This window comes from Pochonia chlamydosporia, chromosome 2, assembly GCF_001653235.2.
Source record: "Pochonia chlamydosporia 170 chromosome 2, whole genome shotgun sequence".
In the NCBI taxonomy this organism is placed as follows: Eukaryota; Fungi; Ascomycota; class Sordariomycetes; order Hypocreales; family Clavicipitaceae; genus Pochonia; species Pochonia chlamydosporia.
In genome coordinates, this window is record NC_035791.1 from 1,883,882 (window position 1) to 1,898,174 (window position 14,293).

At 51.2% G+C, this 14,293-nt stretch overlaps 4 protein-coding genes across 4 annotated transcripts; 2 read left to right on the top strand and 2 right to left on the bottom strand.

Moving 5' to 3' along the window:
- Window positions 1-1,524: 1,524 nt before the first annotated feature.
- On the top strand, window positions 1,525-2,738 carry VFPPC_13319 (serine/threonine-protein phosphatase PP1; the record flags this gene model as incomplete). Its single annotated transcript, XM_018291096.1, has 4 exons — window positions 1,525-1,704; window positions 1,770-2,171; window positions 2,279-2,578; window positions 2,646-2,738. The coding sequence occupies 4 exons, from the start codon at window positions 1,525-1,527 to the stop codon at window positions 2,736-2,738; spliced, it is 975 nt and encodes a 324-aa protein (XP_018146731.1).
- A 1,455-nt stretch (window positions 2,739-4,193) lies between these two features.
- VFPPC_17574 (Pfs, NACHT and WD domain protein) lies at window positions 4,194-9,065 on the top strand (the record flags this gene model as incomplete). Its single annotated transcript, XM_022429271.1, has 4 exons — window positions 4,194-5,265; window positions 5,332-5,370; window positions 5,439-6,859; window positions 7,020-9,065. The coding sequence occupies 4 exons, from the start codon at window positions 4,194-4,196 to the stop codon at window positions 9,063-9,065; spliced, it is 4,578 nt and encodes a 1,525-aa protein (XP_022285702.1).
- Window positions 9,066-12,016: 2,951 nt separating this feature from the next.
- Window positions 12,017-12,505, bottom strand: VFPPC_13320 (hypothetical protein; the record flags this gene model as incomplete). The annotated part of the gene is made up of 3 exons (XM_018291097.1): window positions 12,017-12,184; window positions 12,266-12,355; window positions 12,410-12,505. The coding sequence occupies 3 exons, from the start codon at window positions 12,503-12,505 to the stop codon at window positions 12,017-12,019; spliced, it is 354 nt and encodes a 117-aa protein (XP_018146733.1).
- Window positions 12,506-13,444: 939 nt separating this feature from the next.
- VFPPC_17573 (selenoprotein domain protein) lies at window positions 13,445-13,934 on the bottom strand (the record flags this gene model as incomplete). The annotated part of the gene is made up of 2 exons (XM_022429270.1): window positions 13,445-13,750; window positions 13,845-13,934. The coding sequence occupies 2 exons, from the start codon at window positions 13,932-13,934 to the stop codon at window positions 13,445-13,447; spliced, it is 396 nt and encodes a 131-aa protein (XP_022285703.1).
- Between the last annotated feature and the right edge of the window lie 359 nt (window positions 13,935-14,293).

Sequence of the window (14,293 nt, forward strand, 5' to 3'; positions counted from 1 at the left end):
GTCCGCATTGGACTGCAGCGCCGTGACTGCCTGTGCGTGGCCTGTCGCAAGTATTGACCAGACATCCGGACATTTGATTGCATGCACCATGGGCCAAAACCAAACACAGACACAGACCAAAGAGCCAACCAGCCAACCACATCCTGCTTCAGCCGGCCAGCCGCCTCCTGGTGCATAACTCGGCCTTGTCCGTCGCTTCCCACTCCGAGGCGACATGGAAAGGCGAGACGAATTCCTCTCCAAACAAAACGACGACCACGTAAAAGTAAATGAGAGACGAACAATCTCAAGGTAGCACTGAATTTACCGCGATTAATCAAGCCGGCGGCTTGACAGACCAGCAACGACCGAGGTCGACGTCCCTTGACCCTGCTTTTTGAGCCAGGCCAGACCAGACCAGACTCACTCCACTTGAAGGCTTGAATGAAGCTAGTTTGAGCCCCAGGTCCGGCTGGCCCAGTCTGAGTCTGAGTCTGATCTGCTGCTGCTGTGTCCAGGTCAGTCGCTGCTCAAGTGCCTGCTCCCGTCTGGTCCATGTCTGTCTAGGCCAGTCAGTCTGCAGCACCCGTCCAGTCCAGTCTGGTTGCTGCTCCCCCTCCCCTCCTCCGCCGCCGCCTCCTCTTCCTCAACGTAAAAAAAAAACATCCAACGGGTCCTGGCGTCTTCCCCCTTCCACCTGCGCCAGAAAGCGATTTTTTCTCCCACGACGAACAGCCCAAACGGCGATATTTGACGACGACGACCCTTCCCTTGACGGAAGACACGCGACCTGGCTACTATTTAGCCCATTCAGACGACGAATACGCCTTTTTTGGCCCCTGTTTCTCCCAAAACGACGACCGCTTCCGGGTTTCTCCTGAGGCTATCTTACCAGCGACCCGCCCTCCGAGGCAACAACGACGACGATACAGACCTTTGCGACCGTGTCTGTTTACGACTATCGAGATTGATCTCGTCGACCTTGAGCCATTAGTTGCAGTCAATTTCTTCAGCTGAGCTACATCCATTCCGCTCGTTCCGCCGCCTACCAGGCTCTTTCACCTCGAGCTGTGATCACTTCACGGTAAGCCGTCTTCTGGTGTTTTTTTTTATGTATTCTCCCTTGTTGGGCCACTTTGGTCCCCTCCCACCATCAGCCTGTCGACTACGCCATCGAGGGTGCTTACCCTCCGCCACGTTCAACACGCCCTTCCTCCTCATCACGTAACCGACAATTTTTGCATCGGAAATGCTATTCCAAACAATTTTTCTGCGCGAACGTTTTGTCAGCATTGAGCTGCAACCCTTTGCCGCCTGTCGCTGGACACGCGCCGCCGCTCTTCGATTGACCAGTTCTGACTCTTGATGCCGTCCAGACACTGAAGTGCATCGTACCAGCACTCCACCAGCTTACATCGCGCAAATCCCCCGCAGCAGTCACGTCCCGCGCATCGGACTGCATCCCGTAGACTCGTTTTTTACGCGCCAACGCCGCCCACCCCTCCGGTACCTGCGGGCAAGCCCTCGCCAAGGGATCCCTCTACCATGGCTGACCAACACGAGGTCGACCTTGACTCTATAATCGACCGCCTGCTCGAGGTGCGAGGCAGCCGTCCCGGCAAGCAGGTTCAGCTGCTCGAAGCCGAGATTCGGTACCTGTGCACCAAAGCCCGCGAGATCTTCATCTCCCAGCCCATCTTGCTCGAACTCGAGGCACCCATCAAGGTTTGTGGCCGTCTTTTGCCGTTGCCAGCTAGTCACGACCAGGTTTTTGCTGACCCCCGAAACAGATTTGCGGTGATATCCACGGCCAATATTATGACTTGCTGCGGCTCTTTGAGTACGGTGGCTTTCCTCCCGAGGCCAACTACCTCTTCCTCGGCGACTACGTAGACCGAGGCAAGCAGTCCCTCGAGACCATCTGCCTTTTGCTCGCCTACAAGATCAAATATCCCGAGAACTTCTTCATCTTGCGAGGTAACCACGAGTGTGCCTCGATCAACCGTATTTACGGCTTCTACGATGAGTGCAAGCGCCGCTATAATATCAAGCTCTGGAAGACTTTCACTGATTGCTTCAACTGTCTTCCCATTGCCGCGATTATTGACGAGAAGATTTTCACCATGCACGGTGGCCTCAGCCCCGACCTGAACTCCATGGAGCAGATTCGACGTGTCATGCGACCTACTGATGTATGTTATTGACCATCCGTCCTAGGGTTCAGTTGCCATTTGAGCCGAGACCCTATATTTCTGGGTGTCCAATCTGGACAAGCGATGCTGACCTTGTGTGCGTGCAGATTCCCGACTGTGGCTTGCTTTGTGATCTGCTCTGGTCGGATCCCGACAAGGACATCACTGGCTGGAGCGAGAACGACCGAGGTGTTTCCTTCACCTTTGGACCCGATGTCGTTTCTCGATTCCTGCAAAAGCACGACATGGACCTGATTTGTCGTGCTCACCAGGTCGTCGAAGACGGCTATGAGTTCTTCTCCAAGCGCCAGCTGGTCACCTTGTTCAGCGCGCCCAATTACTGCGGAGAATTTGACAATGCCGGAGCCATGATGAGCGTTGACGAGAGTTTGCTCTGCTCATTCCAGGTTAGCTTCTGCCTCATCTCACAACTTTTTTTTTGGGTGTATTTGCCACTAACCAACCATGTTGCAGATCCTCAAGCCTGCTGAGAAGAAACAAAAGTACGTCTACGGTGGTCTTGGGAGCGGAAGCAAACCAGTCACTCCCAAATACAAGTCCAAATAGTGAAACAAAAGAAAATATGAACGCGTTTATACGAACATGATTGCTCTCTTCTAGGTTCGGACGACGCTAAATTCCGGAATCGCAATTACCCTCATCGACGGATGACACTCCACGACAACAACATTTTTGCTCCAATATCCGCCGATGCGCCAGTACCAAAGCCGACTTTTGTCTCACCACGGTCCGACTTGATTTGTTGATCTTCAACTGCACCACTGTCGATCTGTAATCTCAACGCTTATACTATCTCTCTCTCTCTCTCAATGTCGAATCTCGATCTCTATATCTCTCTCTCCGCGTGGATCCGTGCTGCGCACGCAGCGCGTAATTTGCGCCTCGCGCCGTCGCCGGTGTTCCGGCTGCGAGCATATGGGGTTGGTTGCCTCGGGTTGTACGAAAAAGCTATTTGTCGCACCTTTTTGTGGAAGTGTTCTCCCGGCCTATATGTGTATTTTGGGCCGTGTGTATAAGTTGGGAGGACGCCTGCCGGGAGGTTCGGCGGAATGGAAGAAATGGAAATTTGACAGGGCAGCCCGGATCGTCTCTAATGCTCAATGCGAACTTGACCACGACGAATGGCTGTTTTTTTTTTTTTTTAGCTCACTATACAATATACAAATTTGGCGTACAAAATGTTGTGCTCGAGTGCCAAATTCGGGGGACAGTGCACTTGCTTCTGGACGTGCCCTGCACATCATGCCGTCTGGTGTCTCTCGGAGCTTGTCTGTGAAAGAAAGGGGACTGGCTGGGAAACGATAATGCCACGGACCAACTTTTCAGCTCTCAAGCTCAAGCTCAAGCTCTACGTCTTGGAGAGCCTTCACCCCCAAATGTGTCTAGATAACCAGCTAGGATCCCTACCCTCGCCTGGAGCGACACGGCGATAACCATTTGCTTTTCTGGTCAGTCAATCCAACAACAGCGATCCCATCTATAATACCGCCGATGCTCCTTTTCCCGTCCGTGGATGTGGCGATCCACACAATCACCTGGGCTTACGGGTTGTCCCGCGACCTTCCACCAGAGGACGAGCCTTGGCCGACCGAGACATTGTGGCAGTTGAGCTGCATGGAGGGTGGTAACTGGCGGCTGAAGCTCACGCTGAGCCATTCGCCCTTCACATTAACTTATGCCCCCCTTGGTTCGGGTCGACATGCCATGTGTATCAACCCTAAGGCTACAGATTTTGGCAATACCCAGACAATCGAGCCGTGCAGAATGGTGTGATTGGCTGTCCTTTTGGCGGTTATGCCAGATACTTCGGATCAGGTTCCTTGTGTCAACCCCGCCCTCTCATGAGTATGCTACATCCCGAATATCGCAATGCCATTGCAACTTTGAACCTGGCTAATAGAGCTCATATGAGTAACACCCCCGTGAAACTCGGCAAGGTCTTCCGCCGCCATAGCAATTGGCTGGCCTATCTACATTATAATGCCGAACCCACCTAGCACCATGAAGCGGCATGAAAGTTACACTGTCGCGGTCATCTGCGCCATCGGATTTGAGATGAGCGCCGTTCGCTACATGCTAGATCGCGAGCATCCACGCCTCCCCCCTAAGCAAGGAGACTCGAACTTGTATGTCCTCGGGGAGCTTAGCGGCCACAATGTTGTCCTCGCGTGCCTTCCCGGCATCCAAGGAAAAGGCGCCGCGGCGACTGTCGCCACGAATATAGCTCGCACGTTCCCCTCCATCGAGTGGCGATTTCTCGTCGGCATCGGGGGAGGCGTGCCTAGCGACAAGCACGATCTCCGCCTAGGCGACGTGGTGGTTAGCATGCCTGAAGGCCAATATGGAGGCGTAATCCAATACGACCTCGGGAAGGATACCGAAGACGACTTCCAGCTGAAAGGATTTCTCTGGCCACCGCCGGCGATGTTAAGGAGCGCTGTTGAGATGATGCAGTCCGACCATTTGATGGCCGATAATAAGGTTAAAGAGTTCTTGCTTCAAATGCTACAAAGGGGACCAAAGCTTTCTATCTATCAACGCCCGCCTACTGAACTCGATATTCTCTTTCATGCAGACTACCCGCATGTTGAGAGTGGCTCCGCTTGTGAGCACTGCGACAAGTCGAAGACCATCCATAGGTCGCCCCGACAATTTTCAGGCCCTGAAGTACACTATGGGCTGATTGCGTCCGGAGATCGAGTCATGAGGAGCGCGGCAAAGAGAAACGCGAGCACCAGCAACCTCGGTGATATACTCTGTTTTGAGATGGAGGCGGCTGGGATTGCAACTGAGTTCCCCTGCATTGTCATCCGCGGCATTTCGGACTATGCAGATTCTCACAAGAATGATAGCTGGCAGCGCTACGCTGCCGCTGCCGCCGCGGCATCTGCTAAAGAGCTACTCTCATACATCGATGCCAACATCACTCCCGAGCTGCTTGTTGGTGACGCTACGTCCGCCTTATCCGATCCAAGCGCACTGCCCAGCGGCAACAAAGAGGTCAGCCAACAATTATCTGGGCAGGGTATAGTAGGCTACGGTCCTGTCTCAGTTGGTAGGGACATACGCTTTGGTGAGAACTGACAATTTAACGATCTGGATATATGTATATATTGATTAATTCCTGTGGAATTAACAGCTACTTACAACCAGATTATGCCTCCGAGTGACCCAATACGTATGCAAGACTCCACCTTGAACATGCTGATGAGGGTAATATTACTATTCATCTAACCGATTTAGTAGATGACCTGTGGAGAGACTTCTTGGAAGATCTCTGCGAAAGCGATCCTGCTACTGATATGTCCCGAATAGCAGAGGACAAGGGCGGCTTGCTACTGAAATGCTTTGACTGGATCCTTGATAATGACGAGCTCAAAACTTGGCAGCAATGTGAAAACACTAGACTGTTATGGGTTAAAGGGGATCCAGGCAAAGGCAAGACAATGCTGATGATAGGTCTCGTTCGCCACCTACAAGTTCGACTCAGCAGTCAGAACTGCTCGCTTGCCTTCTTCTTCTGTCAGAACACGGACTCACGCCTCAACAACGACGTTTCTGTCTTGCGAGGCTTGGTTTGGATGCTTCTCAAAAATAAGGTTGCATTAAGCAAGCACATACCCGACGAGTACCGGTTGAAATCCAAGGAAAAGCGGAAAGCGATGTTTGAAGCCCAGAATCGGAACCTATTTCCAATTCTGACGACGATGCTTGACGACATGTTGAGTGATGCGGAACTTGACGCGACCTATCTTTTGCTTGATGCATTGGACGAATGTCAGGACTCCGGCCGGCTGGTCAAGTGGATTACCCAAGTTGCCAGTAAGCCGGGGTCAAAAGCCAAGTGGCTCGTATCTAGCCGCTTTTCGTTATTGCTAGACAGAGCCTTGCGCCCAACCGAATGCCAGCAGAAACTCGACCTGGAATTGAACGACAATCACATATCTCGTGCAGTTGCGCAATACATCAAGCTGAAAGTGGAAGGTCTCGCGAAAAAATGCAAGTATGACGACGCTCTCCAGCGGAAAGTCCAGGCGATACTAGAGGAGAGGGCAGAGTCGACATTTCTCTGGGTCGCTTTAATATGCCCATGCCTGGAAAGAGTCAGACGCCTGCAGGTGGAATCCGAGATCGACAAGTTCCCGCCTGGGTTACCGGCCCTTTATGACAGAATGGTGGATATTATTGACCAGGACAACGACAAAATCATCTGCAAGAAGATTCTCCGCGCAGTCACCCTTGCCTACCGCCCTCTTGCGCTTAAAGAGCTTGTCACGCTAGCAGAGCTTCCCACAGAGCAACCTGACGATGTTCGCGAACTCGTCAACCTCTGCAGCTCGTTCGTGATCTTTCGTGAGGGTACGGTCCGGATTCTGCACCAGTCAGCGAAAGACTACCTGGAGAAGCACTATGAGGTCAGGCTCCATGCGGCAGGGGCGTCGCAGGGGCATGCAGACATCGCCACGTACTCGATTAAAGCGATGTCCTTGAAGCTTAAACGAAACATGTATAACCTCGATTACGGCTTCAAACCGAAGGACATGATAGCCCCTAACCCTGACCCACTGGCTTCCATACAGTACTCCTGCGTCTTCTGGGCTGACCACCTCGCCGCTGGAATTGGCAACAGCCTTGAGAGCAAGAGAGTACTGGCGGATGATGGAGAAGTATTTACGTTTCTGAGGGAGGGGCTTCTGCTCTGGCTCGAATGCCTATCCCTCCTGGGAAAGCTCCCAGAAGGGGCACAGTCGATCAGAAGGCTTCTGCATATTGCCCAGGCAAGCTTATCACTCCCTTCATCTTCCTACAGCTGCTAATTGCGTCAAGAAATCAAGTGAGAATTCTCAGCTTACTCGGTTCCTAGAGGATGTTGAAACGTTTATCTGGAGCTACGGATCAATCATAGGACGAGCTCCGCTGCAGACATACGCCTCCGCACTGGTATTCAGCCCAACAACAAGCCTGGTCAGGGTGACGCAGTGGAAGCTTAGGTTGCCGTTTATCAAGATGATGACAGAACTTGAAACCCACTGGGATATCCACCGTAAGACGGTCGAGGGACTTAGTGGCTCGGTCGAGTCGGTGGCCTTCTCGCCCGACGGCAAGACGCTAGCCTCAACATATTGGAACGAGAAAACTATCCGGCTTTGGGACACGGCGACGGGGATCCGGCAGCAGACAATTAAAGGGCATAGCAGCGCGGTTAGGTCGGTAGCTTTCTCGCCCGACGGCAAGACGCTAGCCTTAACGTCCCATTTTGAGACAACTATCCGGCTTTGGGACATAGCGACGGGCATCCAGCTGCAGACACTTAAAGGACATAGCGATATAGTCGGGTCAGTAGCCTTCTCGCCTAACGGCAAGACGCTAGCCTCAGGTTCTAACGACAAGACCATCTGGCTCTGGGATACAACAACGGGGATCCCGCAGCAGACGATTGAAGGGTATAGCAGCGCGGTTAGGTCGGTAGCTTTCTCGCCCGACGGCAAGACGCTAGCTTTAACGTCTTATTTCGAGCCAACTATCTGGCTCTGGGACACGGCGACGGGGATCCGGCAGCAGACGATTGAAGGGCATAGCAGCGCGGTTAGGTCGGTAGCTTTCTCGCCTGACGGCAAGACGCTAGCCTTAACGTCCTATTTTGAGACAACTATCCGGCTTTGGGACACAGCGACGGGCATCCAGCAGCAGACACTTAAAGGACACAGCGATATAGTCGGGTCAGTAGCCTTCTCGCCTAACGGCAAGACGCTAGCCTCAGGTTCTAACGACAAGACCATCCGGCTCTGGGATACAACAACGGGGATCCGGCAGCAGACTATTGAAGGGCATAGCAGCGCGGTTAGGTCGGTAGCTTTCTCGCCTGACGGCAAGACGCTAGCCTCAGGTTCTAACGACAAGACTATCCGGCTCTGGGACACGACGACGGGGATCCAGCAGCAGACGATTAAAGGGCATGACAGAACGGTTAGGTTTATGTCGGTAGCCTTCTCGCCCGACGGCAAGACACTAGCCTTAGGTTCTAACGACAAGACCATCCGGCTCTGGGATACGGCGACGGGGATCCAGCATCAAACGCTTAAAGGGCAAGGGCCAGTCCGGTCGGTGGCCTTCTCGCCTGACGGCAAGACGCTAGCCTCAACGTTTCCTTACGAGACAACTATCTGGCTTTGGGACACAGCGATGGGAATCCAGCAGCAAACGCTTAAAGGGCACGGCGGCGAGGTTAGGTTGGTGGCCTTCTCGCCCGACGGCAGGGCGCTAGCCTCAGTGTCTTACGACAAGACCATCCGGCTATGGGACACGGCGACAGGGATCCAGCAGCAGAGGCTTAAAGTGCAAGGGACGGTCAGGTCGGTGGCCTTCTCGCCTGACGGCAAGACACTAGCCTCAGGGTCTGACGACAAGACCATCCGGCTCTGGGATACAGCGACCGGGTTCCAGCAGCAGACGCTTAAAGGGCAAGAGGTGGTCAGGTGGGTGGCCTTCTCGCCTGACGGCAAGACACTAGCCTCAGGGTCTGACGACAAGACCATCCGGCTCTGGGACATGGTGATGGGGATCCAGTGGCAGACGCTTGAGGGACACCGCATGTCCGAGTCGGTGGCCTTCTCGCCCGACGGTAGATACCTTACAACGGATTATGGATCGCTCCAGCTGCCATCTACATGCGTCTCATCCAAACAATGTCCTGATAAGAGTCCTTCCGATCATCATTTGTATGTCGATGAAGAGTGGATAACTCTGGATGGCAAGAACACTCTCTGGCTTCCTGCGGATTACAGGACTTCTGCAGTAGCAGTGCACGACGGTAAGGTGGCCTTGGGACATAGACTCGGTGGATTAAGGTTCCTGGAATTTAAATTTGCATAAATAAATGCGACAATAAAACTCATAACTGTCTTCATTTACTGTTCCTCCTTTCCAGTAGAGGGGCTATTTTCCTATTTAGACCAGACACCCTTGGGAAGAGGAACGTCACGTTTGTGGACGGGAGGGGCGTGTGCATGTGTCCGACTGGTGTCGGCGACATCCGTGCCGCTTTCCACGGCAGCCCGGTAAAACACGGCGGCTCACCGTAATCCTACCAGACCACGCCACGCCACGCCATGGTTTCCTGTCCTCTAAAAACGGACACCACATCCTCTATATCTGGAGGCATTGAAACCGCGGGGAAGAGCTTGACGGGATCCTAAGGTCTGCTGGCGGCTGTGGTCGTATGTGTTAGGAGGACTGGTAGAATGCGTATATAAGGACATTGAGTTGAGTTATGGCGAGACTGGTGATCAATGGAGACTGGGATCATGGTACTACTTGGGTTATTGTTATGGTATAAGTACCTAGGTAGTTAATGCTTAGGACGTTTTAGGACTTGGCTTTGTTTTTAAAGAACGTATTTTTACGTTGCTGTTTATGTTGGGTAGGTACTCCTAACAGCAGGAGAATTTATGAGTCACTTTGGTATTATTATTATGGCAGTTATTGTGTTTAAGCGCCAAAGGTAAGGAGCTATACAGATCCCCTTTGCAGAACCTTGTTCTCAGGGACCTAGCGAGGAGTGTGAATGATGTGTTTACTGTTTGAAGAGGGAGCTTAGTTGAGGGTACATACTATTTCGCTCTGATGCGTTGCTTCAAAGTCCTGCCTTGTCTTGACGGCATGTAGCTTAATGCCTTGCGAAGGATCGGTATGAGTTTCATGTGCTACCCGCGTGGCATGGAAGTTGGAACGAAGCATGCCCTGAGCGTGGCCAGGTACGCAAATGACCCTTGAAGTATAGACGGCAATGGATTGTGCAGTCAAAACGCAGAGAGTCTCTAATTAGACCGATATAAAGTTGAAAAGTATTTCTCAAACGTCTAGTGCCAATATTTGCCCCCGTCTTGTACAAACTGCTTGGACATTCTCGCTAATCCTCACTAGGATCCTGGAGACAACCTAGCGTTGTAGATATTGAACTGGCCGGATAAACGTAGGAAAAGAGTAGGGGGGGGGGGATAAAATGCGCTGTACTAACTACTTTGATCCTTTCTACTGTTTTTTGTATGCAAATGACTTTGAATATCGGCCGCCAAGTTTTGGAGGACGAGACGGTCAGGCTTGGTGAGGTTTGGGTCAAACACTACGCCATCTACCAATCCATCGTTTGCGACGGATAATGGCTCTGAAGCCCCCGTAGGAGCATTTATATCCATAACACAGACGGAGCTACTGCTAAATAGGGCTGGTGCGCCTGGAGGATTCTTTAATCTTCCCTCTTGGCATCTCAGCTTTTCACTGAGAAAGAATCAGATGGAAGGGGAAGAAGGATGAGACTGAGGAGACAGGAAAGGAGGAACTAATGAAGAAGAAGGGTAAGAATGAAGAGAAGAGGAGGGGAGAGAAGAGAAAAGGGACCAGTTTTGATGGACTTCACGGCTAACTCTGATCATCGTCATCTCGAATATACACAATCATCATGTTGCTTGTTTATCTGATGCCTTGTGGCTCACTCTCATAGACCCTCTTTTCGAGAGGCATCCTATCCATTCACTCTTCATATCCCATCACATCATATGCTATTAATAAACAAAATACATGTCAAGCAGCAGAATCCGGCCTTGCAGCCTTTGTTTCAGGAGTTAGGACGCCTTCTAGATGGGACTGCAGGGTGTTTTGATGTCCTTTTTGAGCAACAAAACCCCGCCATTTGCCCCTCTAGGGACCAGACCAGACGTTTGCGCTTGGCGTTTATTTACTCGCCCCTTCATGTTGACATACACGCAAAATGCTGGCATTGTCGGGCGACAACAATAGCCGTTTCATTCCAACTTGGAACAATGACATACATAAAAAGTACCTAGGTAGCTAGGTACATGGGAGCAGCCCACTGTTTTGGTCGAGGTCGACGATATGTCTGTAGCTCACGAGTTTGCTGAACGGGCGTTTGAAGAAGAGAGGGTCAAGGATGGCGGCGGTGGCTTGGGATCGGTGCTGTTTCTGGACATATCATTGCGCTCTGTGGTCGTCATAAGTATTTGATCCTAGTTCCATGTGGTTTACGCAGCAGGGCGCTATTATAACATGGTGGCTCCCGGTATGTATCAAGCTTTCGTCTTTGTTGCTGCCCGGAAACACATGTTTACACCGGACGCATACATACGGTACCTAGGAATATATATATGCCCGCGCTGTACAGAAGCATTCGCGTTTATATAAGTCGTCAACAACTATTAATGTGGTCCTGTTTCCGAGACTGTCTTCTGAATGAGCCAGGTATGGCAACTTGCTTCAACTCGTTCTGCATCATTAATGGAAGGCAGCCATTACGACTGATATACGACATTAGAGGTAGCTATATCGCTGTCCAATTCCGACATCAACAACACAGAAACAGCAACACCCTTTGCCCATTGCGATTAGGAGACAGGCACTAGTCAAACATCGTCTATGAGGTCCAGACGAGCACCGATTATCCCAACAATGCGGCCTGGTTCTGCTGATGGCGCTGATATCATGAGACTTCTTTCCTGGCGACCAGGATACCTGGATAGTTCACGAATTTGATACGTTGGTCACCACTGAAATAGCTCAAACAACTTTCGTTTCTGATACAGTGTCCAGGAATCGACGAGATATCAGGATGATCCATTTGGGCTCTAGTATCTAGTCTTTTACCTCCTCAGACCATATCAATCTCAACCCCATGGAGTACTCAGTCTCGACCTTTCCTTCCTTTGATGAGTGCCCTGGTAGTTGTGTCAAATTTGCTCGTCCAGCATACTTGTAGAGCATACACTCCGTTGACCAACTATCCCCAACACCCAAAGTTGAACATCCACATCTTATTCACCTCCCTTCTCCTGTGGCTGGTTCTTTCTCCTGCGCCTACCCTTGAACTTAGCCGGCGGATCCGGCCAATCCGTCCGTCGCCAGTGCGCCGGCTTGCACTCTGCTTCTGTCTTCCCCTCGGGCAACTTGCAATTCCATTTGCCGAAAGGACCAATCGGGCACTTTTTTTGCGTAATAGCGTTAGCATCAAATTCAAGGTGCATCATACCATGCGGATTTTCCTTTCGCCCATCCAGACTTACTCGGGAGGATTTCGAGCAGGCAACTCTCTTGTGGCCAGGAAGGAGGCATGAGCCCCATGGATATTTTGGCCCAAAGGAGCGCGAGCATTGCTGCATATTGTTAGTCCAAGTTGAGAACTATAAGCTGATGATGCTTGTCCGTACCCCCATCACTTCGCCTGTTGGTGCTGCTGCTGCTGTTGTTTGTGCCACGGCCGAACCGAGCACCGTCAAGGACGCGAGAACGAGGCTGATCTTCATTGTGGGAGATTTAGTTTGCGTGACTGAGGTGCTATTGCATGAGGTGAGTGAAGTTTATGATGGGAGAAACCTCGAGTCTTATATATACGCGGTACAACCATTGTCTTTGGTTGAATAGCACGACTGGTCATTGTTCTGTTGCTTGGACACGGTGAGGGCACCTTCGCTTGGTCATTGTGACTTGTTGGTTGGGCCGTGGACGAACAATAGCAGGCTGGGAGAATGTTCAGGCGCGGTTAGCCGGAGGTAATTGTGCTGTGGCCATGTATTGTATGCTATTCTTCTTGTCTCTATCTGTGTATCTTACCTTATACAATAAGGACGAACATGTATGTAGCATGTAAAAAAAACCACGCGTATATGGATGCCCACGTCCGTACTGAATGGATTGTCATAAATGAAATCTTGAAGATGAATCAGGACACTCAAAAAATTCCTCAAAAACTAGCCAGTTGGACCTTTGCCGATGAGCTTTTTTCTCCCAATTCGCGGCTGTTGTAGGATGTGTGTGGACGCTGCAGCGCCCAGTACTAGAGGTCCGAGGAAGAGTGTGAGACATGTTGCGTGAGTTCCCGGTGAATACAATAACCCATCTGTTAAGAGCCTTTTTAAGGAGCAGCAGATATGTCGTCACTATGCAAGACAATACCCGCAACTTGAAACCCGTCCAAGTGTACAACAACACTCATTTGTTGAACGCCAGGAAATCCTACATAGGAAATCCAACTTCAACGTCATTACTTGCCATGCTGAATACCTAATCAAAGCTTCCAACCTCCTCTTTAAACATCCCATATATCACCGCGTAGTCTCATCCTCAAACATCATGTGCCGCAAGCAACGCGAACCGAATTATAACCTCTATAGCCTGGTCCAACCTTCAACACAATGCCAGTAAACAAAGGGAAGTTTCCAAACATTCCACCAGCAACGAGCGACCTACTTACAATCCTGACAATCCCCCTTCGACGCCTCAGCCGCCTTCCCTGATGGACCACCCTCCGGCCCCTTATACCGATCAACGTGTCCCAAATCCCTCTCCGGCTCAATAATATCCCTCACCCGCCGTTTCAACTCCTTAGTCTCCGGAAACCCACCGTCCGTCTTCCTATCCCACAGCACCGTACCCGAGGCCTCATCCTCAGGGCGGTGGTAGATTGTCACAATGAAGGTGCCTCCTGTAGATGGCTGAAGTGACACTTCGCCTAGGGATGTGGAAAATGTGGATAGGAGTTCTTGGGCAAACTACTTGGATTAGAGAGCTTCTATCTTAAATGGGTATACGGAAAGCAGAGAGGTGATTTATGAAAGGATGGGAAGATATAGTACGTACGTAAGCTGCTCTGAGCATCCATTTACATTGTGTGCAGAATTGTATGGTTACCCTTGGAAATCGGATGCCGTGGTCTGTGGTGGTTTGTTCGGCCATTTTTGGGCGGATGACGCTGTTCTTGGTGAGGGCAACTCGTTTTTGGTGCTAAAGAGAAGGCTGATATCTTGCAGGTCGGAATATGACATCGATAGGGCACTGTCCGTATGATGTGAGGCGAGGTATATTTCTGTGGTCAGGACTCATGGTGAAGCCATTGAACCCACTTTTTGATGGTCCACTCCCGAACCTCAAGCTGATCTGATCTTCCCGGAGATCACTTGGATATCGCGGGGAGATGGTACAGTATATTTGGTGAGTTATATCAGTAAACAGGATTGATGCCTGGTCAATAAACCGGCTAGGCGGGTGCGTGATGGAGGACATAGCCAATTAGCATTTATCTCAATCCATCCATC